Below are 26,515 nucleotides of genomic sequence, written 5' to 3'. Positions count from 1 at the left end.
TTTAAATGTATACATGATATCGAAAAAAAAAAACATATACATAGAATATAGCAACTTATTTATTATCGTGTGATGCGTGCTTAACTACATCCTACTGTAATAGAATTGTAAATATTATAATCAATATGTATATATATAATATAATATGTGAACAATGGTAACAAATTATAATTGTAATAATAATAGTATTGAGACATAGAAAAATTGCACGATACACAAACTCATAGAAATTTTACCCTATATCGACTCCATCATTATCGACGGTGTATTACGCTTTGCCCTCGAGTCTACATTTTTAATTTTTTATCGCTCGCTTGTTCAATGTGAAATAATTATACAATACAATATTAATAATATTAATAATAATCTGACGATTCCACGCGTTTAATTATTAAATTATTTATTTGGCCACTTAACATTTACAATTTAAATATTTCTCGTTTTATTCCATTTATTCTTTTTATCAATTTCCTCTCTTCGTTTGTTGTTGTTGTTCTTTTGCGTTTTTTTTATTTATTTTTTTTTTATTTGTTTATTTCCGTCAATGAATTTCTTTTTATATCGTTATCTTGATTTATTTCTTCGCGTTGTGTTTAAGGTGGGGTTAGTCTTCTCGAAGGGTTAGTTTTGACGAACGTGTTGGAAACTCGATTACATCAAATAATTTATTTAACTTTAATACGCGCAGTTCTTTTTCTTTTTGTTTTGCGTTTGCTGTTTTTATTCGGAAAAATTTGTTTTCACTCACACTTTCTCTCTCTCTCTCTCTTTCTCTCGCACTATATTATTATATCATGAATTAGGAAATAACTACGTGATTATATAAACTGGCCCCACTGTGTTCCATCCTCTCATTTCTCTTACTATTGCATTCAATTTCTGCGTTTATCTTCGCTTTTTTTGTTGAATTTCTGGGATTACACATTTAGTCCAGACATTCCTTCGCTGTTTCAACACGTCATACAACGTGTATATATATATATGTTTCTGCAATACTTTTTTTTGTCCTGTTTTTTTGTTTTTTTTTTTTGTTTTTCATTTGCCAAAAATTTATCCCCGGTTTGATTTTTCTAACAGTTCGGTATGTCGTCGTTTTTTTTTTTTTTTTATTTTTTTTTTTCCATTCTTCTCTTATCAAGTAATTCAAGTTCTTTTTCAGTACGCTATTCGTACATTCGCGCGATTGTGTGTGAATTTGTTTTTCTGTGGTATTTTTTCAACGTCGGTGATAAAATTTCGGTTTCATATCCTACATATATATATACATGCAATTATATCTCGTTAAATATTTATTTGACACTTGACTTTGGAAATGAAAATTTACGATCGATTATAGTGGTATGAGAGAAAAATCAAAAGTAAACCCAATCGGGCGGATAATTTTCTTTTATTCTGTTTTATTTTATTATCTTTGTCTATTCAAATTTTTCTCAATAATTTTTCTTCGTTATACAACGCATACTCATTGCACCAGAAAAAGCTTTGAGCAAAGATAAAAAAAAAAAAAAAAAAAATGCTGTATAAATATATACATACTCACATTTCTTAGAAAACATTTGTATTCACTGCAACGTCCGCAAAAGCTTGGAAGCCGGTTATTAAAATTTATAGATCGCGGTGATTGCTAAGCATTGAAAATAACTTAACGGGCAGTAATTCGCTGTAGTGTTTTGTAATTAATCGCAAGCCGTGAGGTGTTTTTTTTTTCTTTCTTTTTCTTTTTTTTTTTTTTTTGTTCTTAGGTTTTGCGGCCACGTAATAAACAGATTCTGTATAAAACAGAAACTGCGAGATACGATGTGTTATATGTAATTGTAAGTGGTGAGAAACTAAACGAAAAATAAGAAATAAAATGAAATAAATAAATATTCAAGTCGAAGCAAATGGCATTTGGCACCGATATTATTATCATCATTATAATCGTGATAATTATCAACGAATTTTGCACGAATCGCGTCGTTAAGAGAGTTGAGTTGGTTGTTCATTGATGGTCATATTATACGTAATACAATATATCGTTAAAAAGAAAGGAGGAGAACTGTGCGAAAAATTTGTGTTTTTTTTTTTTTTTGTTGTTGTTTGTTTTTTGTTTCCAACCCTCATATCGTTTTGAAAATCAAACGAAGAAAGGATCAAAGACAAAATTACATATATCCGCGAAGGTATAGATATAGGTATAACGATGAGAGTATATAATCTGTATATGTATAAATACAAGGATCTGAATAATTGTCCGTATCATGCGTAGTATAAACGTCTGTGCAGGAACCCCAGATTTCTCGATGTGACAGCGAAGATATTTAAACGTAATTAATATTGGCAGTGATTGATATATACATATATATATATATATACAGACATACGCCCATACATCTTTAATATGTGTGTAGGTTTGTATATAAATATATGTATATTCTTCTTTTGTTTTTCAGTTAAAACTTGGGTTACATATTAATCTTTACCCGTTACGCAATGCATGATAAACTACACTTGTTGTATGTACTGTATATGTATATATCTATAAGTGCGTAGTAGGAATTTATTGTTTGTTTATTTCTCTCTCTCCCTCTCTCTCTCTCTCTCTCTCTCTTTAATTACCAGCTAAGGATTATACTTCATAATTTTCACTTCTCTCGACTCTTCTCTAATTTTTCCATTTTAATTTCAATTTAATACTCTCATATACTTTTATATTATTCCTTTCGTTATCGTATGTATAGCACTTAACACGATGTGATCCATGGAATTAGGTATATATACATACATATATACACACCTATATATATATATATATATATATATATATATATATATATATATATATATATATATATATATATATGTATACACACACACGCACACACACACACACCAATCTGCGTTGTATTCATTATTGTTCAGCTGTTCGTTCTTGAAGGCTACAAATTTTAGTATATATTCCATTTTAGTACTGACGAAATCACGCATATTATTGCGTCAAACTGTAGTCGAATAAGGATAAAGATACGTAACTAGTATCGTATAATCCTTTCGATAACACGGCAAATGAATAAAACGGTATAGATTTTATCACATTATTCAAACTACTCTCAGATTTTCCAAATATCACGAAAGAAGTGAAATCATCACCCTCTCACTTAATACAATATTACAATATTCGAAATGGAGTGAAAGAAGATTGGTAAAAAACAAGAAAAGAAATGTGTACATATATATATATATATATATACATACACACATACGCAAACTCACACACGTTCATACACGTACGAATTGATGAAAAAATTAAAAAGCAAAAGTGATTCACACCTAAACTGAATACACAAACTCGAGTTATCAGCCGTAATAGGCGTTCGTACAACTATACACAGCGTTATACTCCGTAATTGTTATACACATAAGAAGTTCATAAAACATCGTCACTTTCCGGGATAATAATAATCATCATCTCAATCTTGTTCGCGGGCGAACGAATATCGAAGTACGACGACGAGATGCGAAAAAGAATTATACAGCGTTTCGTTTCGTTTTCGTTTTTTTTTTTTTCTCTTCCTTTTTTCTTTTCTTCTTTTCTTTCTCTTATCAATACATCGCGACACCGCCGAGGGACCGTCGAGTAATAGAAAACTTGACGGATTTGCCTCGTGTCAGACGTGTAATAATTTATTTTCATCCTGGTTCGGTGGTGGGGATATTTTCCTCTTCACGTGATGGGAACAGGAGGAGGAGGACGAGGAGGAGGATGAGGAGGAGGAGGTTTTTACGCTGGGTCGTATCTGACCTCTAAACATGTCTCTTCATGTGAAGGGCCAGGTGATCGCTGCGGGAAAAACAGCGGTCGCAATGCCGGCATTTGAAAGGCTTGGCACCGGTGTGTTTGCGGTAATGGCGAGTCAGCTCGTCCGAGCGGGCGAATCGCCACTCGCAACCCTCCCAGCTGCACTTGTAGGGCTTCTCTCCTGAAACAGGGAAAAAACAGAAGCCACCCTTAGTATCATAGTTCTTGCTCGCGGGCCGAAAATTGAACGCTTTTTACCCCCCACCCCCTTGGCTACGACGACGTAACTTCGCGGCCTGATTATTAAAGCGTAAATAATCAATTCTCCGGGACTAGGACAGAGGCGGCAACGAGGGAGGCAAAAGAGCGAGACAATGCATATCGGGTCACCACCTGTGGCGTGATGTTACCCGAGCTTAACAAGCCAAGGGAGTTGAGTTGGATGGCATCTGTGGTGGATGCCGACCGACTCTATATAGGCGATGACACTGTCGCTATCGACCCGACCTGCAGTCATGCTCTGGAGTCGCTCTTCTGGCTAACCATCGCGAGTTGAGCTTTCGTCTCAGCTTTCGTTACGTGATTCCGGAATTTAACGCCGAGCCTAAACTCAAGTTGATAACAGTTTTATGGTTCCGGTGGTCGAGGAAATGATCTTGGAAAGATTTGGTATCGAAATTTTAGGTACAGTTTTTCTTCACCTCTTGCACCCTCAAACTGCTGCTGCACTCTACTCCCACTTTTCATTCGAATTTTGAATAATATTTCGCGCTGAGGTGAGGGGTTAATAACTTAAGACTGAGTGAAAAAAGGGGTTATATTGCAACCAACTTTGTCACGGATTGTTTAATTCTTGCTTATAATATCCTTCGGGAGGAAAGGGTAGAGTGGAAATAGAATTAGGAGGTAAAAGTGCGACGAGACCAAGTTTCTTGAGTTCCGCGACGCGAGATCGAAAAGAGGAATAGGCAAGATATATATGTATATTATATACACACACTCCTATGCTGGGGTTGGTTTGCGAGGTACGAAGGACGTGGGTCTGGAGCTCTTCGTTAAACGTTGAAAATGAATAAATTCTTCGGCGAATGAAGAAATAGCTTCGCACGCGACTGTCGTGCAGCATAGAACCCAGCTTACTACACGTCTCAGGTTCTCTCCAGAAGACAATATAAGTGGAGAAAGCAGGGCATGGCGAGACGAAACGAAGTGAAGAGAAGAGAAGAGAAGAGAAGAGAAGAAAAGAAAAGAGATGAGGTGTGGGAGTCGCGGTCTCATAAACGGAAGAATTTATGCGGCACCTAATACATTTCGTTCACGAAGTCGTGACGGCGACGGCAGCTATTTTCATTGTTCTTCAATTTCGATTTTCACCTCGTTTCATTTCTTTCTCTTTTTCTCGCGGACCCTTTTCTCGACTGCGAAGAGGCGACGCTGACAAATCCAAGCGAGACACCGCGACGCATATCCGAAGTCAACATCCTCCGGAAGCTGGAAGTCAACTGTGTATCCCTTTTTTTTCACGTCTCCTGAAGACAGGCCGGGACAGACGGCGTTGTTTGAAAAACGGAGAAACGGGTCGGTAAGTTAAGGAGACGGTCCAGACCAGGAGAAATACTGCTATACGCTCAGAATGTGTATCGCAGCAGTTACTCACGCCTGACTTACGGTGTTCAACGTGCTCAAGACACTGGCTTAAGAGGATGCTACAATCTGTCTTTACCGACTGAGTAAAATGTCACTTATTTCGACCATCGTCAATGCGTAGTCGGCGCAATTCTACACTCAATGCCGAGCAAAACTATCCAAAAACTTTTTCCATTTATGCAAAATAACTCGAGGAAATATATTCCCGAAATGAGTGGTAAGTGATTTGAAGATTTGAATTGAGGAAGACGTTTATTTCCTCCTTTCACTGTCCCCGTCTCACAATATAGCGTAGGTATCTATTTTTCCGCAGCATTTTTCGCGGATTTCCTCACTTCCGGATTATAACTGACATTGAATTTCAGTGTCTCTGTAATATATTCCGAATAAAAGTGTCGACTTTTTGAAACTCCTGCTGAACTTTCTTGGCGAAAGAAGAAGAAGAAGTGAAACAAAATTGTGAATTCCGAGTGACCCAAGCTGACGTATCACCCGCGGTTAAGGTTAATAAAATGTAAAAACGGAGTTTCGCGCCTGCAGACATGAGTCACCTGATACAGACGTCCTAACTTACCGTCGCAATATACGGGTTAAACCCTTCTCGAGACTGTATTGGAGAAGAAAAATAGCCGTCCTAGTCGAAAGAAGACAATCCCCATCCCCGTCCTCGTTCCCGTTCCAACACTTTCGCCATTTCAACCCCTCGGCGATTCAAGATGGCGTCGCGCACCACGTACGAGAATTTATGCAGAACTTAATACTTTCATTATATCATACGGTGACATAATGCTGCGCGTATACGTACAGTGTTCGCTTACCTATGTGTGGTGAATTAAATTTTCCATTCCACACGTTCACCGTACTCATTTGTTAATTGCGCCGTGAGCGGCTACGACGACGAGGGTGAAAACCACGCATGTTTGACTATACGTGAAGCATACGTGTAGCGTATATAACGAATGTACATGAACACATGACTAACAGGAGGAGTGACATTTAACGTGGTGAAAATTTTAATTTAATTACTTCATCGGAAGCGTGAAAACCATGCACACGATTTCGACTGTTGAAGACCCTGGAGAAATGTAGGTATTAACTGTTCAAAGTGAAAAGCACGCTTCTTGTTTAATTTCCCAATTGAACTCAAGTGAAATAGAATTCCAGCATCAACGCGCAGATCGATCTTCAAAACTCAATTTATCATCAGATCCACGGACCAAAAAAGAATATGAAAAAAAAAAGAAAATGAAAAATGAAAAGAAATTTATGTTCACGTTCAAATGAATTTATTATAGTGGAAATGAAAATACAAGCATCAGTCAACTAATTGGTCGCGTCAGTTTTTCCACAGAAATCAGGTAATTCTCCCCCTTTTTGTTCTTTGTATTTTTTCTTTCTTTTTTCCTCTGTTCCGCAGGAAAGGGAGGCGCGGAAATTTGATGGACATTGAATACCGTTGATGGATCGAACCCTGGTGCACAGATCGAGTGATGAACAAATTTGCCTGAGGTTTTATCACCGCGACATGTATACGCGACCTACATAACCGTCCGGTAGCCGAAAGTTCATATTGGTTTGTACACGGGGCGGGGGATGACGGGCGGATTGATTTGACGTCGGTGAAACGAACGGAATAAATACAGGGTGAAAAACAAAGATGAAACACGCGTGTGAGCGGTAGGTATTATCGTTATCGCTGTTGCGTCGCTACGAATAAGGGTCGAAGTAGGAGAGGAAAACGGACGAGGAGGGAAGAGAAGGGGAGGTTTTGACTTTCATTTCGTTCCCCCGGGGGCAGAGAGGCGGAAAATTAGAGAAATACGTGGCAAGCATCAGCAGCTGGGCTGTTTAATACGACTTTGTGTAACACAGTTGGCGAACCCATCGCCACTGGCTGCTGCCTAACTTGGGGGGCGGGGGGGGGGGGGGGGGGGGGGGGGGGAGGATGAAGTGCGATAAGCAATACGCGGCGGTGGAAGTTGCGTTATCACGGAATCGCGTGTACGCAAGCACACACACGCGCGTTTAATATATCGGGGAAACAAGCGTTTTCCTCCTCCGCACGCCAAAACGAGATCTTTATAATTACCAAGGGGGTGGATGCCCTCCGGCATAAGCCGAGTTTAAAAATTAAGAATAAGTGTCTACAACGCGAGGTGAGGAGGAGGAGGAGGAGGGCTTCTCTTCTCCCTCTTTAAACTTTCCACCCTACGCACAACGGCGGAAAGGCTCGCGGCCAATTACCACCCTCGTTATTGTTCCAAAATAAAGCTCTCGAGTTTGGGAAAATATTTTTCTATAATTCCCTGCTCTAACTTGTTCTTGCGGCCTCGTTGGAACTTAACTTTATATCATCATCATCATCATCAGCATCGTCATCCCGTTTCTCCAAAGGTATGACGTCACCTCTGCGATTATTATTCAGGCCGTCTTCGTCCACTTCGGTATAATATCATCAATCACTATCAATTAACGTCTACTCTAATTAATTGTGCACCTATACCTAATGAGTGCAAATTGAAGCCTATCGATGCGGAATGCGAGCTCTAAAGGCCGTCGACATCGGAACGCGGACAAAACGCAGTCCGCAAACGGGGTCAATGAGAACTAGTTTTACACCTATAGATCTTTTTTTTTCTAATCGTCTACTTCTCTTTCTTCCTCCTCTTCTCTACTCTTTACACGTCTCTCCAACTCCTATCGAGATTCGGATACTTTTTATACCCATCGATAAAGAGATTCGACTTGAAAATCAGGAATAAACAAAACTCAGTAAAGATTTTCCAAGCCTGTGTTCAGTGTTTTTAAAGTTAAATGTACCGATTTTCAATCCCATTACAATGTTTGGAAATTATTTTCCGAAGTCCTTCGTTCAGATGAGATGAAAATAAGGGGATTAGAAATCTACGGTACAACTTCAGAAGTTCGGAGAATTAGTTGACGAGAAGAGAAGAACAGGTTTAGGTCCAGGGACCGCTGCGGCAGCGGATTGCGAAAGAGTTTAGTGTTTTCCCACGAGGAAAGAGAAAGGGGAGTGAAGAAAAACAGAATAACAAAATGAAATAAAAACGGAAGGGAACGGAAGAGATGAGGATAGCGGAGAGAGAAAAGAGGCGAAAAAAAAACAATGTCAAATTGGTAAAAGGTTCTGAGGCTATTGAATAAAAGAAAAGGAGTCACTCGGTCGCCGACCGCCTTTACCAGCAGAGTTCCAACAGGAATTCAGTTTCGCTTTGTACCAAGTAAGTACGTATATATGTCTATAGCATGTAAGGCGTGTATTCCAGTGAGTTATAACAGATTTAACTCACAATAAACATCCCAAATATAGATTGTTCTAAATTTCTTAATCAAACAAAAAAATTTATTCAAGCCTATTTCAATCACCTCACAAATACGGTTTGAAAAAATGACTGAGATAATGTGAGAATTCTTTGTTTCATATTTCCGATGAGCCACGATTTAGAAACTTTTTTCTGAAAATTGGGCCAAATTTGCGAACGGACGGGGCGAGTTTATCCACGCGAAGTGTCAAGTTGAAGGTTCACGTTCCCCATCGTCATCCTGGCACCGTACGTCGATCACGGAAATTCCAAGAGTCTCCGAACGCGTTATACATTTCGGCCCTAAGCAAACTCCCTTTCCTATATATTTTTCCGGCGAAGACCTCAGTTTCGGTATCGATTGGTGGGGTGGTGCGCTCCTCTTTTCCTGCCTCTGCACTTTTTTCCCCCTAGAATTTTCCATCTTCCTCCCCTCCGCTCGAGATAAAGAAAAAAGACTAGTCAAGGACCCTGTCTGCGGCAAGGGGATCCTGAAGCGGAGGCGATAGACGAGCCGAGGGAATGTGTGTCCTACAATGTAGGTCATAATTTCGTTTGGGAGGGTTGGAACGCGCTCGTCAACGTCAACGACGATCCGTCGACCCCTTTCTCTTCTTGCGGCGAGCGAGCACCGGTGTGTTGCCGACTGGTTCAGAGACGCGAAATTTAATTATCATACAGCTTTCCGAAGCTGTGTTTTTCTTCTTTGTTCCGATGGGAATTTACTCAGAGACAGTTGTAAGCCCGAAACGACGCTTCGGCAGTAGCGGCCAGATTCAACAAGCCATGCATATAAGGGCGTTTCGTAGTTTCCCATAAACCGCAACACTCGGCAGAAATTTATCGCGGCTCAGAAAACCGCCATTGGTACCAAAGCAGGCCGATTCACCCTCAGACCTCTGTGGATGCATCGAGTCTGCACCAGGGTACCTAAAAGGGGCGGCAAATGCGGTTACGCAAACCGCAATCTCACCCCTAAGCCAATGTTCTCTGTTTTTACTCGTGGGATTCGACACGAGATTCAATACCAGTGAATGTTCTCCTTTGGGGTCGTCGACAATTTTTCAAACGAACGATCGACACACGGATAGATCTGCAGACGGTGCTCGAAGTTATTTCGCAAGGGCGATCGAAATGCGTAAATTCTTGATGCGCATGTTTGGCCATTCGACCGCGAATTCATATATCTGTATATTCCGGCGATAATTGCGAGTGAGCGAAGCATGCATAATCCAGTAGTTAGCAGTTCTGCTTAACGATCCGCAAGCTGTAATCCCAGACAAGCCGCAATGCTCGGCCCACCAACCTCGCACGACTTATGCAGCAGCAGCAACAGCAGTATCATGCCTCAGCCTAGTTTGTATACGTATACCTATACCCGCCTTCATATAATAACGAAGTGAAACCGTACGCCTCTGCATCACACGCACACATCATGTTTTCAAACATCATGTAGCGTTACACTTTGTTGCAGGTGTGAGACACTTTGTATATCCTGTAACGAACACACTCATCGCGCAGTAAAAGAAGAAGAACGGAGTAAAAAAAATAATTTAGAAAACCAACAATGGGAGAGTTCGTTAATTACGCTTTGCAGGTACATCCACCACCCCTTCTCTCTTTCTCTGTTCTCGTCGCGGCATGGAATACCTACAGACTAGCCAGCCACCCCTGTGCAAGGTGGCAGAATGCGAGCGCCAAGAGTTATAAGCTACGTGCGAACTATAATATCCTTTATCATCGCCAGACACGAGGTATTTCTGCGTAGAAACCGTGCTTTCCCACTCCGTGAAAGTTTCGTAACGAAACACGTACGCCGAGAGACCCGCGACCCAAGGGTATAAAGGGTACTGCAATTCCTCGTCACCCTGCGTCTGGTTTGAAAAGACGGGTGCACAATCACCCTCGAGAAATTTCACGACAAGGAAAATACCCGAGGTGTACCCTGCGGACTTTTTTAGTTCTGTGATCGCGTTGTAGTACATCAAAAAACATTGGCCACGGAATTTTTTTTACATGCCAACTCGGCTGTTGAAGGGTAAGAATCAATTCGTCAAATTTAGCCCCAAGCAATAAGAAATATATTCCCTGGGAGTAGAAATACGTGTCTTGACGTTTACTCATGTACCACAAGCATATAACAGAATGAAGAAAATCGGTGAGGAACACTTCAGGCACTCTCGTTGTCAGAGATTAATTTGGAGAGTGTGGAACCGTCGGAAACACGAAACAAGACGAAAAAGTAGACGAAATTGACGCTGTCCAAATTATTGATCTTTTTTTTTTGTATCCGTTTGATCCTTAGTTCCAAAATCACGAAAAAATAAATTTGCGTTGTCTAACCCTCTAGCTATTGGTTTCAGTCACCCAATAATTCACGATTTGTGCCGTCAATTTATAATTTTGTAAGATAAAAGGGTCAAAAATTTGGTATGAACGTGCCGATAACTGGTAAAATTACCTTACAGGGATTTAAATTTAATTTGTGAATGATTATCGACAGTATTTGACTCGCCAAATGAACTAGACCGGTTTGCCTAAAAGGGCTGATCGTGTAAGCTGATTTTTGACAAAGTTCATCGCAGTAATCCGCGCGAGGATTGGGACACGGGACAGGAGTTTATATCGGGTTTAGGGTGAGGCCTGAGGCGCAACCACCGATTCCTGTATCAAGATCTTGGCCGGTGAAAAGGGGAAATTCTCCCACGGTCCCTAATTCAGCCTCGGTGATTAATTGCGCATTGTTATACGATACTAGCGCGGCGTCTTCTCACGTTGTTCTCTACAACCTGGTCTCCCCGAAAACTACCCAGATTCCCAAAGTACTTGGTGTACCTCCGTCTTGTTGTGCCAACGAACGAACTTCTAGACCCCAACGGTTCGTGCTGATTTCAACAGTATGTCCTTCTCCTCCTAAGCACCACAAACCCTCCTTCCCTCAAATATTTCTCTGCTCTTGTTTACGAACTCGTAAACAGTGAAATTCCTATGTCCGCATACAGCTAATGGGACCCCATCAACTAGCGAATAAGTAACTGTTGCAATGCAGATACTGCATAATTCCTGTACCTACTCACGAAAAGAATTGACAGTGTCAATACAACCGAACTGATTCGAGTGATGGTTTGTCTTTACCAGTATTAATGCCCGACGTAACTGATGCGCGGCAAGATCTGGAGATCATCACAAAATCCACTTGACAATTCCCAGCATCCTGAGGAGGAGGATGCTACCTCGCGTTAAGATAATGACGGGCAGACGCGTCGGCGAGTTTTTTGTACCGGCATAAGAAAGCACAAGGGTCAGCAGCAGACCGCGAGGTTCTTAAATATGTGGGTCCGACACGGGCGTTAGTTTGCCTTGCCTCCCTTAGTCAGATAAACGCTCTCTTAGATTGATGGAACGGATCGATTGACTCACCCGTGTGCGTTCTCTGGTGGGCTTTGAGGTGCGAACTCTTCGTGTAGACCTTCTTGCATCCGGGAAACTGGCACTTGTGTATCCGCCGTTTCGTGTCGGGTGGACTGTGCTCGTGACTCCTTGCGTGATGCCTCTGCACGACCGTCGCCGCGACTGGATTCGCACTGACGTGCTGGTGCTGCGCACCCACTGCCGTTGGGAAGCCGTTCGTCGCGACGGATATCAGTCTGGAATGACAGAGAGAAAGGGTCAGAGATTGGCAAATGATAAGTGGTTCTCGATACCATCGTGAATTGAGTTTGTTGCCGAAACTCACCTCGCCACTCCCTGTGGACTGCTAGCCGTTACCCTGACGATCGCACTTCTGCCACCGGTTCCGTGGAGATTTAGGTGATGGTGAACGTCCAGCATCGAACTGCCGCTGGAAGAGTGACTCGAATTCGAATGACCCTGACCAGACTCGGGACTCGATGGTGGCGTGAGGATTTGGCCTTCACCTTCGCACCCGCTGTCGTCTTCCTCTTCGATCTCCTGAAATGGTACAAGAAGAGGGGGTTTATGGTTGGCTTTCGACTCGACTTGTCGAGCAGGCAAAAATAGAAAGAGAAGGCGGTTCATGCACACCTCTTGCTCCTCATCCTCCTCAAGGTCTTCGCTCGGTTCCTTTTTCAGGATCAGTGCTCTGCAGGATAGGGAAGGCGAACTGTCCCAGGAGAGGGCGGAGCAGGCCGAACTCGCCGATGACATGGATAACGAGTCGAGGTGTCGATCTAGGAGGTCCCTGTCTCGATTATGGTTGTGGTCACCCGGGCTGAACTTTATGTCTTCAAGACCAAGGGGATCTCTGTCGTCGGACGTCGTTGTGACCTGCGACAAGCCGGGAGGATATCACCAATTTGTACACGGTCAAGTTTTTCAAACAAAGACACGTACTAACAAGAAACTAACTACCGGTCGAGCTGTGTCTTACCTCCATTTTAATCGGGGAGTCGAACTGCGCGTTTGCGTTCCCCGTCGACGCTGTCCACGAAATGGGGGGCGCTCTGAAGAGGTTCCATGGCGCCGTGTCCAACTCTGTGGGTAATTTTTTGTACGACTGTAGCTTAGGCTCGTCCTTCAGGTACCTCTCCATCTCGTAGCATGTCTGAAAAGCAAATTCGAAGAATCAGTTAGTGTTAGTGAATGGTTTTGTGATTCAGAGTTACCAGGGGAACAAGATAAAAGGTTTCGGAAACTGGGACGCGATCATCTACTAGGAGAAAAGGGGGCCGAAGATGTAACGGAAGGTGTTGAGAACGCGTGGACGAAGCCAAGCGACATTCCATACGAAATCTAAGCAAACAGTAACGCGGGGCGAAGCGAAGTGCTCGGTGCTCGAGGTGCGGGATATCCGTGTAGTCGCTCGGAAGATAAACGAGAAATTACTCAACTCTAACGTACATGTAAAGCAAAGTTGACATAACTCTGCGCGTTAGCCAAGTTAGTGTACCACTCGAGTAGGCTGCGAGCTGGTTGCCGTAGGCTGGCAACGGGTTCTTCGCAGCGGCTGATGTGAGCGTCAGAGAGAGTGTAAAGTTATCATTGTGCCTCCTTTCGCGCAGAATTCTCTGCTCCTCTTTGCTCTCCCCTCCATTTCTCTCTTCGCCGCTTCTCTCCACTCGAGCTTCGACCAAAATGAGATTATACGCTCACCCTCCGAGCGAAGCACTCCCCGTTAATTAATTACTATTATAGCTGTTTACCCCGCTCCTCACTTCCACCATCACCGCCACCACCGCCAGTCGAGGCAGCAGCAGCAACTCTGCACTGTTCAGCCAGCCGACGTTAAAGCCCGATCGAACGTCCCCCGCCCCCGAAGAGGATGGGGTAATCTGTAAAACCCATCCCCTAGGTTAAGCCGAGCAATAACTCGCACGCTTTGGAAATAAATCCGATTTCCAACGAACCGTTTGACGAGGACCCTGAAATATGTATCTTGGTACCAGTGTCTGACTCTGCTTATTGATAAATATTCATTCGTTTCTTCGGATGGCTTACCCCTCCCACCAACTGTAATACCACTCGAGGCTGGAGGGCTCACCTCGGAGCGAGCGAAGAAAACGGGATTTTCTCGTCCCAAAACGACGAGGGCTGGATCGCGATAGTTGGTAAGCTTCGCGTGTACCCAAGGGCAACAATTGTTGGGCGAGTGTTGTAGTCGGCGGCATTGTTTTCCAGACATTGCCTCAATTGACTGAAGCGATGACAAACGATTGTAGGAACGAGCACTTTCTGGGAGCTGGATGGGGGTGGGGGGTATCTTTTTTCTTTGCCCCCTTTGTTTAGTCGACTGGGAGAGACTCATCCACGCGGCGCGGCTCGGTCTTGTCGACGGGAAAGTTGCTGCTGCCCCTGCTTAACTGTTTTCCTCGTTGTGATTTTCTCAGGGTTAAAGTCAGTCCCTCTCGTCATCCTCTTTCCACCCTGACGAATAAGGGAGTGGGATTCTTTGTGCTCTAAGCCCCGGCGTCGTCATTCCGGACTCGCCGAGTGGGAGGAAGAGGGCGAGAGAACGAGATTGTCTCTTCGCTGCCTCAGAGATATATATATAACACAACTATAATCGCAACCCGGGGCCGAGTGATCGTCGCGGGAAACACGCTGATAACAGCAACTATATTAACGAGTAAAGGAGAACTGCTTTTTTTACCTCGTTTCCCCGGCCGGCTGTGATGGAGGGACTTTATTTCCCTCATTTTTCTTAACCCTGTTTTCTTTCCTTCCTTTAGTCTTTTCTCGTTCCATAGGTACTTTTTCTCTCTCTCTCATATAAACGAGCTTTTTTCACTCCGTTTCTCGTACTTATTGCACCTCTTTTTCTCTTCTCCTACTTCTGCTTCTGCTTATTTGACATCATAAACTTGTTGTTTACTCCCACTTTTGCCGGGAATTCTTTTCGTCGGCGACGCTTTATCGAGATTGGAAGGACTCATTCATTCTACAATCAGTCAGAATTTTCGTTTCTACAAATATTCATTTACTGGCCAGTTATTTCCTCCACAAAAATGGGCAGAGAATCGATCCGTGAGCACTAGGGCTTCAAGCATTCCTTGGAACTTGACGCTTTCATATTCGAGCCGACCTTTTGGTCACTAAAGGTAAAGTGGACACCTAATGTGGTATTTAAGTCACGGAACGGCTTGACACCGGAGAGATGATGCGGTAATGGACCGATGCTCTTTCTTTCACGATGTTCAAGTCGAAAAAAGAAACAGAACATGGTCTGACAAGTGGGTGTGCTTAACGCTACGTGAATTCTCTCATCCCAGAAGAGCGAAAAATGCTTTTCACCATCCCTGTAGTCGAGAATTATTACAAGAAGAGAAAGGGAGAAACAAAAAAGAAAAAAAAAAGAACTGGCCTGTAATAATCAAGATGCTCACCCCATTCAGGCGCCAATTGCATTATATTTTTTTCAGAGGGTCGCGTTATAGTTTGACGATGGACTCGCGAGATACGTGCGGACCTATAATTATGCCATGCCGCATGTGGTGAGCCATCCACCAGGCATCCCTTGGTTGTTTGCTTTACGTGCAAATATAGGAGTATACATACAATGCGATGATAATCTGTATGGTTAGAGAAATTTCAACAATAACCTTATCATCGCTACAGTTTGTTTAGTTGGTTCAACTTTATCGTATGTACTCTTGGCGCAAGCATTGCCCATGGACACCGTGGAGTCCTGAGTAAATATACGAATGATGAGCTGCAGGAAACAGCCGAGCGAGCGGTAGGACAGACAAACTGGGCGTTGAATATTCCAGATGGGGTAAAAATAATTGCTGGTATTCATCCACTTCCGGTGTCGCGTTAGGGCTATAGCCCATTACTTCGGCGACTGTTCATAGCCTCGCGCCGATGCGATGGTGCCAATCGTATCTAAAACCGCAACCAACCGGACAGCGATCCATAATTTCCGCCGTTAAGGAAGGGAGGGATAAAAAGTTTTATAGACTATAGCCTGAGCTAATTTTTTATCCGAGCTCATTAATTAGGACTAATTGTGATATGGAAATAGAAGTTTGAGCTCGTTAGTGGAATGGGAATGGGAATGAAAATAATTAATTTCAAACTTCTAGCGGCGCGCGAACTCCTTCCTCGGACCAACTCATTATTACTCCCCGTGCACAGTACATGGCATTATATTATTATACTTATACATACAAACTTTACTACGATTCTAAGGCATTTCATATGTTTCTTTACTTTCCTCGCACACTTCTTCTTCGGGTTCACTCGGGCAGTGTTGCAGCTACCGTTCCGTCGTTGCACACCCTTTCAGTCCGTAGAGATGTGAATCGTTACATAATAAAATGGAAAAAAATAAAATCAAAGGCACTAAGGTCGTTTTAATTAAACGCGCACAGGCCGATGGATCTAAATGGTAATATAAGGAACACGGCGTAATTTGTAACACCCACCCAACAGCTGAGAGTATGAACTCATCCTTAACACGTATGTTAATCTGGTTATCGGTCCAGAAATGTTTCACGTCCCAAGCCGCTACCCCGCGAACAGAAACTGGATGGGTGCACAGTGGTTCAACTTTCCAGCTGGTCCCATGCGTCACGATTAGTTACTTAATTTGATACAACACATACAGCCATACACAACGGCATTCTCCTTTGCTTCTGCTTCTGCCGGCGTTGCTCTACTATAAACCCGGGATCCTCTTTTCCTTCGAGAACGATAAAATTATCCTCAGTTATAAGGTCGTTAGCTTCGTTCCCCGGGTTTAACCCGGCAACTTTAGGACTTGCCTAATGGCCAGAGTGGATTACTTTCTTGCTTTTTGTTTTTTTTTTAATTTTTAGCTTCATCATTACTCGAACATTCTTTTTGGGTTTTTTAGTTTTTCCCCCAGCGCTGGGTTTGCCGTGTGCATTTTTCATCATTACTCATCTATCACGACTTACGTGTTCCAAAGACCCGGAGAGTTTGAAGAACGACTGATAATCGGTAAAATTTTCTACAACAGACAGATGGTATCCATCATCGGAAAACTATTACTGTTATTCTAATGATTTTGTTTACAGCCTTGTAGTCCGATGTTGAAATAAAATTAAAGAGAGTAAAAATATTGGAATTTTTTTTCTCCACCTCAAAAATTTCCCGCAAAGGAACTCACAAAGGATGGCGAGGAGCTGGAATCTTGGCGCACGTGTTGCCTGCGGGTGAAAATTCATGGCTGAGAAAGAGCCTCTCACACTCGAAGCGTCATCGTCGGCATGTGAGTACCGCGGCAGGATATTTCGGTTCAGAGGAGATGGAAGGAGCCCAACGATTCGCTGAATTTCGAGCATCAGAGAAGTCCGGGAGGAATTCTCCTTGGGCATTTGCCGTGAACTGTGAAGATTTCGACCTCATATACACCGTCCTCGTGGTGGATGATGGTGATGGTGGTGGTGGTAGTAGTGGTGGCATTGTCAACAAAACCCTCCGTACCTTTTGGCGCATCCGCGAAATTTTTTCTCCCTTACGTGCGAAATCCGCTCTGTTTAATTTTCCACCGAATCAGCCGTCGCCTTTCATAGATTCCGGGTTTCGCTCAATATGACGTAGCAGCCTATAATATATATGTATAGCTACATACTGGCTATACGTTTACACCTGTTGCCGCTGGTGTTGGCCTTAGAATCGATGTATAACTCAGACGTGAATCGGGCGAGCGTAAGCACCTTTGACAAAGTTTACCACCGACAAAGATCAGTTTGGCCTAAACAACGCACGATGCCAGACCGAGAGGCTGGGTCTAAATTAAACTTCGCTTTAACTCGGGAGTGGCGCCAGTCCGAGGTCCATCTAGCAAGTGAAATTCGACGTGGGATTTCGGTGAACTGGAGCTAGTGGAGTGAGGGAGGATCAACAAAGGATGGAGAAGAGAAAATAGGTGAAAATAGAATATCTTATCTGGCTGGTTCACTCGGCCCGGAACAAGTCGTCGTAAGTAATCGGGAGGTTTACACCGCAACGAACACGAGGCGGTTAAAGTTTCCAGCGTTTCTCGGTCCGGTATATATGGAAGCCGGAGGCGGGACGACGGCGGTGGATATCTATAGTCTTTTTATTATTAGCGCCATTAAACCTGAAACTGCGTAATAATTTAAAAATTCACCGTCGCTAGGAGCTGGCTGCTAGGCGGGCCGTGTGGCCTCGCCTCGCATTTCGTCGATTATAACGGCTTTCCAGCTCCGTTTCCCGCCCCTTTCCAATAACGGTGGATTCTCAACCCCGACTGAAAACGATGGCCCGCCTTATCTAACGGAACCCCGGAGGGATGCATTCGTGGTCTCACTACTTCTTGCTTTACAAAAGTGAAAAAAAAAGTCATGGGGTGCATGCTGGAAGACCAGGCGATGGCTGTGCTGACGATGACGGAATCGTCCGAAGAATTCTGACTCAACCCGTATCGTACATCCTCGATTGTTGCTCCGTTCCCACAGAAATTGGATGGTTTGGGTGACGGGAGAATCTCGTTTGTGAGTGAAGGTGGCTAGCTACTTTTGTTCTTCCGTTTCCTGAATGAGCCCCGATCCATCTTCGCTCCTGCGGCAGCTTCGTCCAGTCCAACATTGCGTAATGGAGCGACTTGATGATTCTTGAACAATGAGCTTCTCGATCATCAAAGCTGACCGCACAGCTGGAGAGGAGATGAAAAAAGTAGAGATTAACCGAGATGAGAGAGCCAGGAGTAACTGTAATTTACATCTGTTCGCGAGGAGAAGGAGTACGTTAACGTCCTAGTGTAGCGGCAGGGTTTTCCCTCGTAGGCATTCACTCCCAGAAATGCTGTTGAATTGTTCGAATGCGGGTGAGCGGGGGACGGGCAAGTTGAAAGGGACGCGTGAACGCATGGCGGTTGCAGGGTGGAGAGTGAAAAAGAGAGTGGAGGAAGAAGAAGCACTGGCCACGACACCGCGGGAAGATAGTAAGCCTTCTGTGCACGATGTGGCTGAGTGTATGGGTTGTACGGATTCCTCATCGTACAAAGCCAGCTCTGTTTCATTCACGACAAACGAAAGACAAAACCAACGACGACGACGACTCTCCATACGCCACCGGTTGCACCCATCCCCCCACCTCACTTCCTCGACTCGTATCTCCAGCATGCGCTGTTTCACTGTTTACTATTTACTACGAGAGCTGGTGCATGCACTCCCACTGGTATATATACGGACCTTCTTTCATCGAACCTGCCAAGAGTGTTCTGGAGGTTTGAATGAAGAGAAAGAGAGAGAGAGAGAGAGAGAAAGAGAGAAAGAGACTAGTGAGTTTGTGCAGGGGCTGGGCGGAAAGACAGCGACATTGAGGGTTAAGGGAGGAAAGAAACGACGGAGAGAAAACAGAAGCGTAAACCACTTGACGCGGAGATAATCTTAAACCGCGGGAGGCTATCTCCTTGAATGGGGATGAAAACTTGTGCAGTAATTCTGAGCAACTGTCATTAACAGAGACAGGGCAGGAACTCGTTGGCTCGTTTGCTCGTTCGCTCGGTTCTCAGATAGCGAGCGAGAAGTAGGAGGACAGAATGAATGATAACCGCTCTACTCACAACCACACGAGCATCGTACGTACCCCGGGAGGAAGTAGGTATGGCTTGGAGCCAAATCGTTAAAGAGAAGCCGAAAAGTTTTAAAGAGAGTTACGATAAAATTGAAAATTTATTATTTTCCAAAGTCGAATTTGAAATTCAATGCCCCTGTGTGTGTGTGTGCTTTCAGAAAGGCGTATATCTTCCCTCTTCCTCTCTCTTTCCATTCATATTCCTCAGCCTCACTCGTGTCGTTCTTCATCGTCGCGAAAGTGATTCTTGTTCCATGTAAAAGAAACTTCAACGCTGAGACGACGCTCGCGACGCTCGTCTTGAAACGGACGACGAGGACGAGCAGCGAATAGCTCGGGGTCAGGGTTAACAACGCTAACGAGCCAAGACTGAATGAGTTACGACTAATTCGGTCCGTCGGCTGACTGCGTCCACCTCGGTGCTACGAGACGCACGAGACTTACGTTACGTATAGGCCAGATGCGAGATGCCAACCCCCACCACGTGCACATCCCTGAGCGTAAGTTCAGTTGAGAGACCAATAACGGGATGCGTGACGGTTACTGCAGAGCCTCGTTAGAATCTCATGGTACTCGGGATGACGGCTTCAAGATAGGCAAGTGCAATTGTTACTCCACATTCTGACGTCATCTCGTTACTACTTGACCCCACTGGCGATATCTACACGTATCTCAATCCACGTCCACACTGCGAATGTACAATACGCGGATGGTTTTTGACATGTTCGCTTCTCGCCAAGAAACAACCGGTTTTTTTCTATTTCAAATTTCTACAGATCCAGCAGACCTCGTCGGTTTTTGTAAAAGGTCTTTCGGAAGGAATACGGAGGGAGGATAAATCACGAGTTTATTGCTCGTAACTGTACGAAGACGCAGTAAAACGTATGAAAGGAAAAAGTTTGGTTTTATTCACCGATAGAGAGTTGATAAGGCAATGAATCATAGACTACAAATGCACTGTAAACGGGCGCGAGATTGAAGTTTCTTCTGGTAATAAAAAAACGAACCCAAGAATTACCGGTTTTTTCCTCAGCCAGACTCTCCGGTCCCAGAAAAATCTTTCTACCATTAAACGTAAGTTCCTTACCAACAATGGCCACATACTACAGGACTAGATTCGTTGCAGCTATACTGCAGCATGGTTTCTTTATCCAGCCATTGATGATGGGAATAGAAGAAGGAAGCGAGAATATTGGCAATTGTAAATGTACAATGACAACGGATCTCGGCGTGGTGCAACTGATTGCTGTAGTTGTGAGAACCACGTGTAGGTTAGGTATTTATAGAAGGATGCTGGGACCGAGTGGGCATGGATGCATCGGCACATACGTGGGACGCAGCGGGAATATTATGCCACATGGATCCAGACAGCGTCACTGTGACTGTGTGTATAAGTTGCAACAGCACCAACAGCACCAACAGCAGCAGCAGCAGCGGGTACTCTCGACATTATTGGTTAAACCGTCGTCGACGACGACGATGTGACATGAGACGACGGACGGGGATGACGCTTGTCGATGTTCCGTGTAAGTACGGCCTGTCAGCTGTCGTCGCTGGTGCAAACAACAGGCATTGATGCATTAAAACAAAGAAAACTCAGGGACAACAGTGTGTGTTCTGCCCCAAGAAGGTGGGAAGAAGGGTTCAACCATAGGCAGACATTTTGTCTCAGTTTTTACGGTTCGCCATTGTTCGTCATATCAAAAAATATGCGGAGAAAATCGAGGTGGAGGGCTGGACGAATCTCGGGGCATCGGTGAAAGCATTTCGCACTTTAGCTTTAGGGTTTTTCACCATCCGACTAACATCGTCTGAACAATAACAAAATTTCCATTAAATTTTTCCAACAATCCTCAAGGACAGAGTACGCACATTACCAACTTATCTGAAGGCAGTTACGGAGTTCTCCTTCCTTATTTCTTCTTCCGTGTCATTTTTAATGAACCTGTGAAGAAGACACTCATCAGCCTAGTCAAACGGTCCACGATGAAGCTAGTGGTGAAGCGTGTATCCATTTGACATTTCTGGCAGCTTCATTTTCGATGACGAAAAGGAGAAAGAGGGACTCGAGCGAGAAGTAGGGGGCCGAGGACGAGGAGGTGGATGTCAATACACGTCATTCTTCGTGCAACGTTGGTGATACGGACCATTACCAGAGCGCTGAAGTGCCCTGGTGGTGATGATGAGGACAGCCAGTGCACGGGGAGGGAGGACGAGTGAAAGAGCGCAGCCAGGAAAGGGGAGATGGACTATGAATAGAGGCTGAGAAAGACGCGAGCAGAAGCGAACCACCGACAGGATAGTAGTTGGTTATTAACGGAGTTTCCATCGTCGGCTAAGAAACTTAAAGAGATTTTGATCCTTCGGCTTGCCAGATGATTTTTACCTCAAACTCTGAGTTGAAATTGGATTTTAATTTCAGTATGTACTTTCGAACATCTCCATGCGGGGAAGACGTTACAGAACAATGCCATAGCATTGATTCCACTGGTTTTATTGCCCATTCCACATTAAGTTAATTCAAATCCTTATCAGTTTCCGCAAAGATAGAAGGAGAGAGATCAACGTCTCCGTTGTCGTTTTATCAAGTATTATTTTTTCCCTCACATTGTGGTAATATTAAACGGAAAATCGTCCGGACTTATCACAAAAAGTGCTTAATCTAAAAGAACAAAGGCAAAAAGTAGATTTAAAAAACAATTCCATATCCTCGAAACGTCAGAGCACACATGGACAGATTCGGGAGGCGGAGGGGAGCGCATATGTCGTTTAAATTAATTTAATCCCAACAATACACATTCAAGTTTGGAATTCATACGCTGTCAACAGCAGCGCGGCTCGTCGGAGTGAATAGATAGACATTACGGATGTCATACAGGAGCGAAGTGCCATCCGTTCGCTCTCTGGGCGATATGGGGTAGAGAGATAGAGCGAGAGAGAAAGAGAAAGGGAGGAAGAGAAGAAGGCGAGGGGATGTGAGAGAGAGAAGAATATGCAGCCATAGAGACAGAGTGCGAGTATTTATATACACGCACGCATGCACGCATGCACGCATACAAACACAAACACGGAGAAACGCGTTCACGGCCATTCCTCGTAACGTCGACGACGACGACAACGACTCGACGCACGTTCGCTGACGTGACATCCTATGCGAGTACGTATCCTGCATACACCGATCAATTCTCAGACTCGCTACTAGCTAGGCTTGCGGCTAGCTGGCTTGATAGCGAATGTCTTCGGCTCATCGCGAAGAAAGGGCGAAGAAGAAGAACTTATCCAAGTTTCGAACGGCTTATCCCAGCGGGATTTTACTTTCGTAGCGAGGAAACGTGAGCTGGGTTCTTTCCCCTCGTTTTTCTAGCCGGAGAAAAAAGGACTGGAGTAAAGGATGCGTGGGAGTATCTCGAGGGATAGAGAAGCTCTGCTTTTTCAAACTTGGCAGGCAGGCACGCACGCATATCTCAATTCTCACGCACTCGCATCTTTCTAGTATGCCGAATTTTTTACAAGGAGTTTATTGCAAGTTTATTAATTAAGGGAGAAAACTGTGGTTAATTGGTCTTGGAAACCCCGTTTCAGAAGCTGAACCAATCTCCTTTCTACACTCCTGCTCACCTGAAACGGGAAACTTTTCATGATTAAGGCCCAACTTTCAGGTTTCGAATCATCTGTAACGAGTAAATTACTTTGGGAAAAGTTTTAATTGTTTTAACAACGCTCCGGCTACGGTGAAAATAGTTCAAAATCACGAACCGAGTAATAATGTAACTCTTTGATTATTATTATGCACCAGTACACCTGCTACGTGTCTCTTCTTCTTCTTCTTCTTCTTCTTCTTCTTCTTCTTCTTTCTCTGCCTGTTCTGCAGACATTAAACCGGCTACCGAATGGACAGGGCGATAAGCGAGGTATGACCTGTCTATTAACACCCGTATCGCAATCCCTTTACAAGCAATTAACAAAGGAGATTTTACGTTATATGATCTCGTAACGTGAGCTAATTAAAATGGCGACTAGGTACTGTGCCCCAGAAATGATAAAACTGGTCGGTCGCGGTGGTTTCGACGACGACATTAATTCTTCGCCGAGTTATTGTCTCGTTGTCCCTGGTGAGGGATGATAAACGAACCCCATTCTTTGGAATTCTGTTTTGTTTCGTTAAAGGACGTCGGAGAGATAGAGATAAAGATTAGAGAAAAGGAGAGAAAATTATCGGTGCCTAAACGAGACGTAAATAATGCCGTACAATGAGAATAGAATGAACGCGTGCCTTGCGCAATCCGTTTGATAAACTCGTCACGCATCGTACAGGTGTCTGCCAGATGTTACTTCGGCAGTCATTACGCAGCAAGGATGCCTGGTTGGTATCAAAAGTCCTCCTACAGTGAAATAAACCTTTTGTGTTAATCGAAATACAGGCACCGTGTAACGATCGGCGTCGACGTGTGGTTATGTCGAATTCCAACACGCAAAGCTCTTTGTTTCTGGAACCGTTCAGTCCACACGTTGCGGTGATAATGCCAAATTCGTTGATTTTTAGTGGTGCCTAGCGGTTATCACACGGCACCAAACGAATCCTGACTCATCCTGAACACAGGTTGCACAAAAACGACTCCGATTATCATCACTGTCTGCACAGGTTATACGAGCAGAAAACTGCCTCAACGTTTCGGTCCACTTTAACCGTAGTTGTTGCTGCTGCTGCTGCTGCTGCTGCTACAGCCCACGATACCTTTTACGGCAAACGTGAAAGTTCAATGATGTCACTCCGCCGGCAAATGTGTGCGTCCAAAGGCCGTGTTTTGCACGTGTTAATACGTAACTACGTCGAGTCATCGGCCGTAGGAAAGTTTGCCAAGTACATACATACGATAGTAGCAGACTGAGTCGCAAGAGTTTATCGTCAGGTACGCAGTTCACGAACATGGCTCCTGAATTTCATACCTGCACGTCAATCAAGTACCCACTGCAACCGTGCCGTTTTCATTAGTCATTTGGAGAATTCACTTTTCATTTACTGAAACCGTGTGAAAAGTGTTTCCTACTTGAAAAGTGTTTCACCCTCAGGACTGCAAGCAAACGGTCGAACATTACTGCGGCATGGACAAATGGCTCCTATTTTTGAAAAACCAATCATGCGGCAGCGGGATTGGGTTTGGTTCAACACCTCCGGCCTGCAGCAGCGGCGTGCTGCAGGAGGCGAGAGAGCGATTTTTCCCACGCAATTTATTTCATTAAAAAGTTCAACCATAAATTTCAGTTTCAACATTTCGCCGCACACGGCCTCTGCTCGTTAGCGAAGCTGGGTAAGGCTGGAGGTAGAGCTGGAGCAAAGCTAGACCAAGCCCGGTAGGTATTAGCGGGCACGGTGCTCGCTTCGTAGGCGATGCATAATTCAAGTGTCTAGTTTGTCGCGTTCGGAGCAGCAGGGAAACTCTCGACCGTGTACATCATGTATAAGCTTGACATCGTCATACACGGGAGCTTCGTCGGCGGAGAAGCAGAAGTCAAATTGTTTGCCGAATTGGTGTTCATTCCCTGGATTTACAAGGGATAAAAGTAAAGAGAGGATTAAGAAAGAATATTCACGTTATTAACATCAGCCTCGACGATGACGAAGCGGAGAGAGTCTCGGTGACATTACCAGGATGACCTCAAAGATCAGCGAACTGGCATTCGCAGGTTGTCTTTTACCTTCTAATACAAGAAAGAATTCAATCTCAGGTAGTCCATTTCTGCTCCTGTTCTCGTTTGTTTGATAGCGAGAGTTGTTCGTTGCTCTGTGTAGTTGCAAAATACTTTTCCTATATATGCTCTTCTCTCTCTGGTGAGATTTTTTATCGTCGAACTCCGCGGCGTGTACCTACGCCATCTTTTCCACGTCAAACATGCGGCCACCACTGCCGTCCCTTATGCCCTTCCCTCAACCCACGACCTGTTGGCCAACCCCGGTACTTCGGATGAGAAGACTTTGGCCAGGCACCAAGGTTTACACGGCCAATCTCGCTTTGATGTCCGTAGTAGCACGGTTCCACACGGTAGGTGGGCACACCTAGTGTGCCGGTACAACCCTCCACCTTTCATCCCTCCAACCCCACTGGCTTCCCCAAAGTCGTCTATACCTGCACGCTGTGTAAACGTTTGTACGTGTCGACGACGTCGACGTACCTGCGAAACGCTGCTCCTGGAACGAACCCAAGTAGCAACTTTAATCCTGCAACATTGCATGTCGTCACTTCCGAAGACGAGAAGGGGTGTAACTTGCTTTATGAGCCGATTTAACAACCCGATCCGATAGTTTGTACGAGCGAGAAACACTATCGTCAACACTATCGCACTATTTATGGTGCCTGCACAGTACGATTTACGAAAGACTCGCACTATGCATGCGAGTGCACGCGTTTTTTAAGGTGTTGATTTCCTTCAAGTTTACACTGGTAGCTTCTAACTGATCGTGAGATCGTTTTGCCATTTGCTTCTCCGTTCGACTACGTAGTTTGCGGTTTACGTCACAGCATGTGCGTTTGAGTGAAAGATAGGGGAGGAGCCCTACAACCTGACAATAAGAGCCGGTTTAACGTGATCATCATCATGACCGCAGATATCTTCAATTAACGTTTATTCAATTACATCCTTGGAGTTTAAATATATTACATACCTCCGGTCCTTCCGGAATCGGTTAAACTCCAGCGTTAAATTAATTTCAAGAGTTAATTAATGTTATAATTCCGACCACGGT

The 26,515-nt window shown here is 44.1% G+C and overlaps 1 protein-coding gene across 1 annotated transcript in view; it reads right to left on the bottom strand.

The window, feature by feature from the left end:
• Nucleotides 1–3,263: 3,263 nt before the first annotated feature.
• Nucleotides 3,264–26,515, bottom strand: part of LOC124404450 (Krueppel-like factor 6) — a 197,521-nt gene continuing 174,269 nt past the window's right edge. The window contains exons 2-6 of the mRNA XM_046878577.1: nt 13,139–13,312; nt 12,793–13,035; nt 12,485–12,699; nt 12,169–12,395; nt 3,264–3,959 (exon numbers count right to left, since the gene is read on the bottom strand). Of these exons, the coding sequence (XP_046734533.1) occupies nt 3,784–3,959; nt 12,169–12,395; nt 12,485–12,699; nt 12,793–13,035; nt 13,139–13,312 (1,035 nt within the window). The 3' untranslated portion in view covers nt 3,264–3,783. The remainder of the gene's footprint in view (nt 3,960–12,168; nt 12,396–12,484; nt 12,700–12,792; nt 13,036–13,138; nt 13,313–26,515) is intronic.

Source organism: Diprion similis, chromosome 3 (genome assembly GCF_021155765.1).
Source record: "Diprion similis isolate iyDipSimi1 chromosome 3, iyDipSimi1.1, whole genome shotgun sequence".
Classification (NCBI taxonomy): domain Eukaryota; kingdom Metazoa; phylum Arthropoda; class Insecta; order Hymenoptera; family Diprionidae; genus Diprion; species Diprion similis.
Note: the sequence above shows the minus strand (reverse complement) of the source record. Positions and strands in the feature narration are given on the sequence as shown.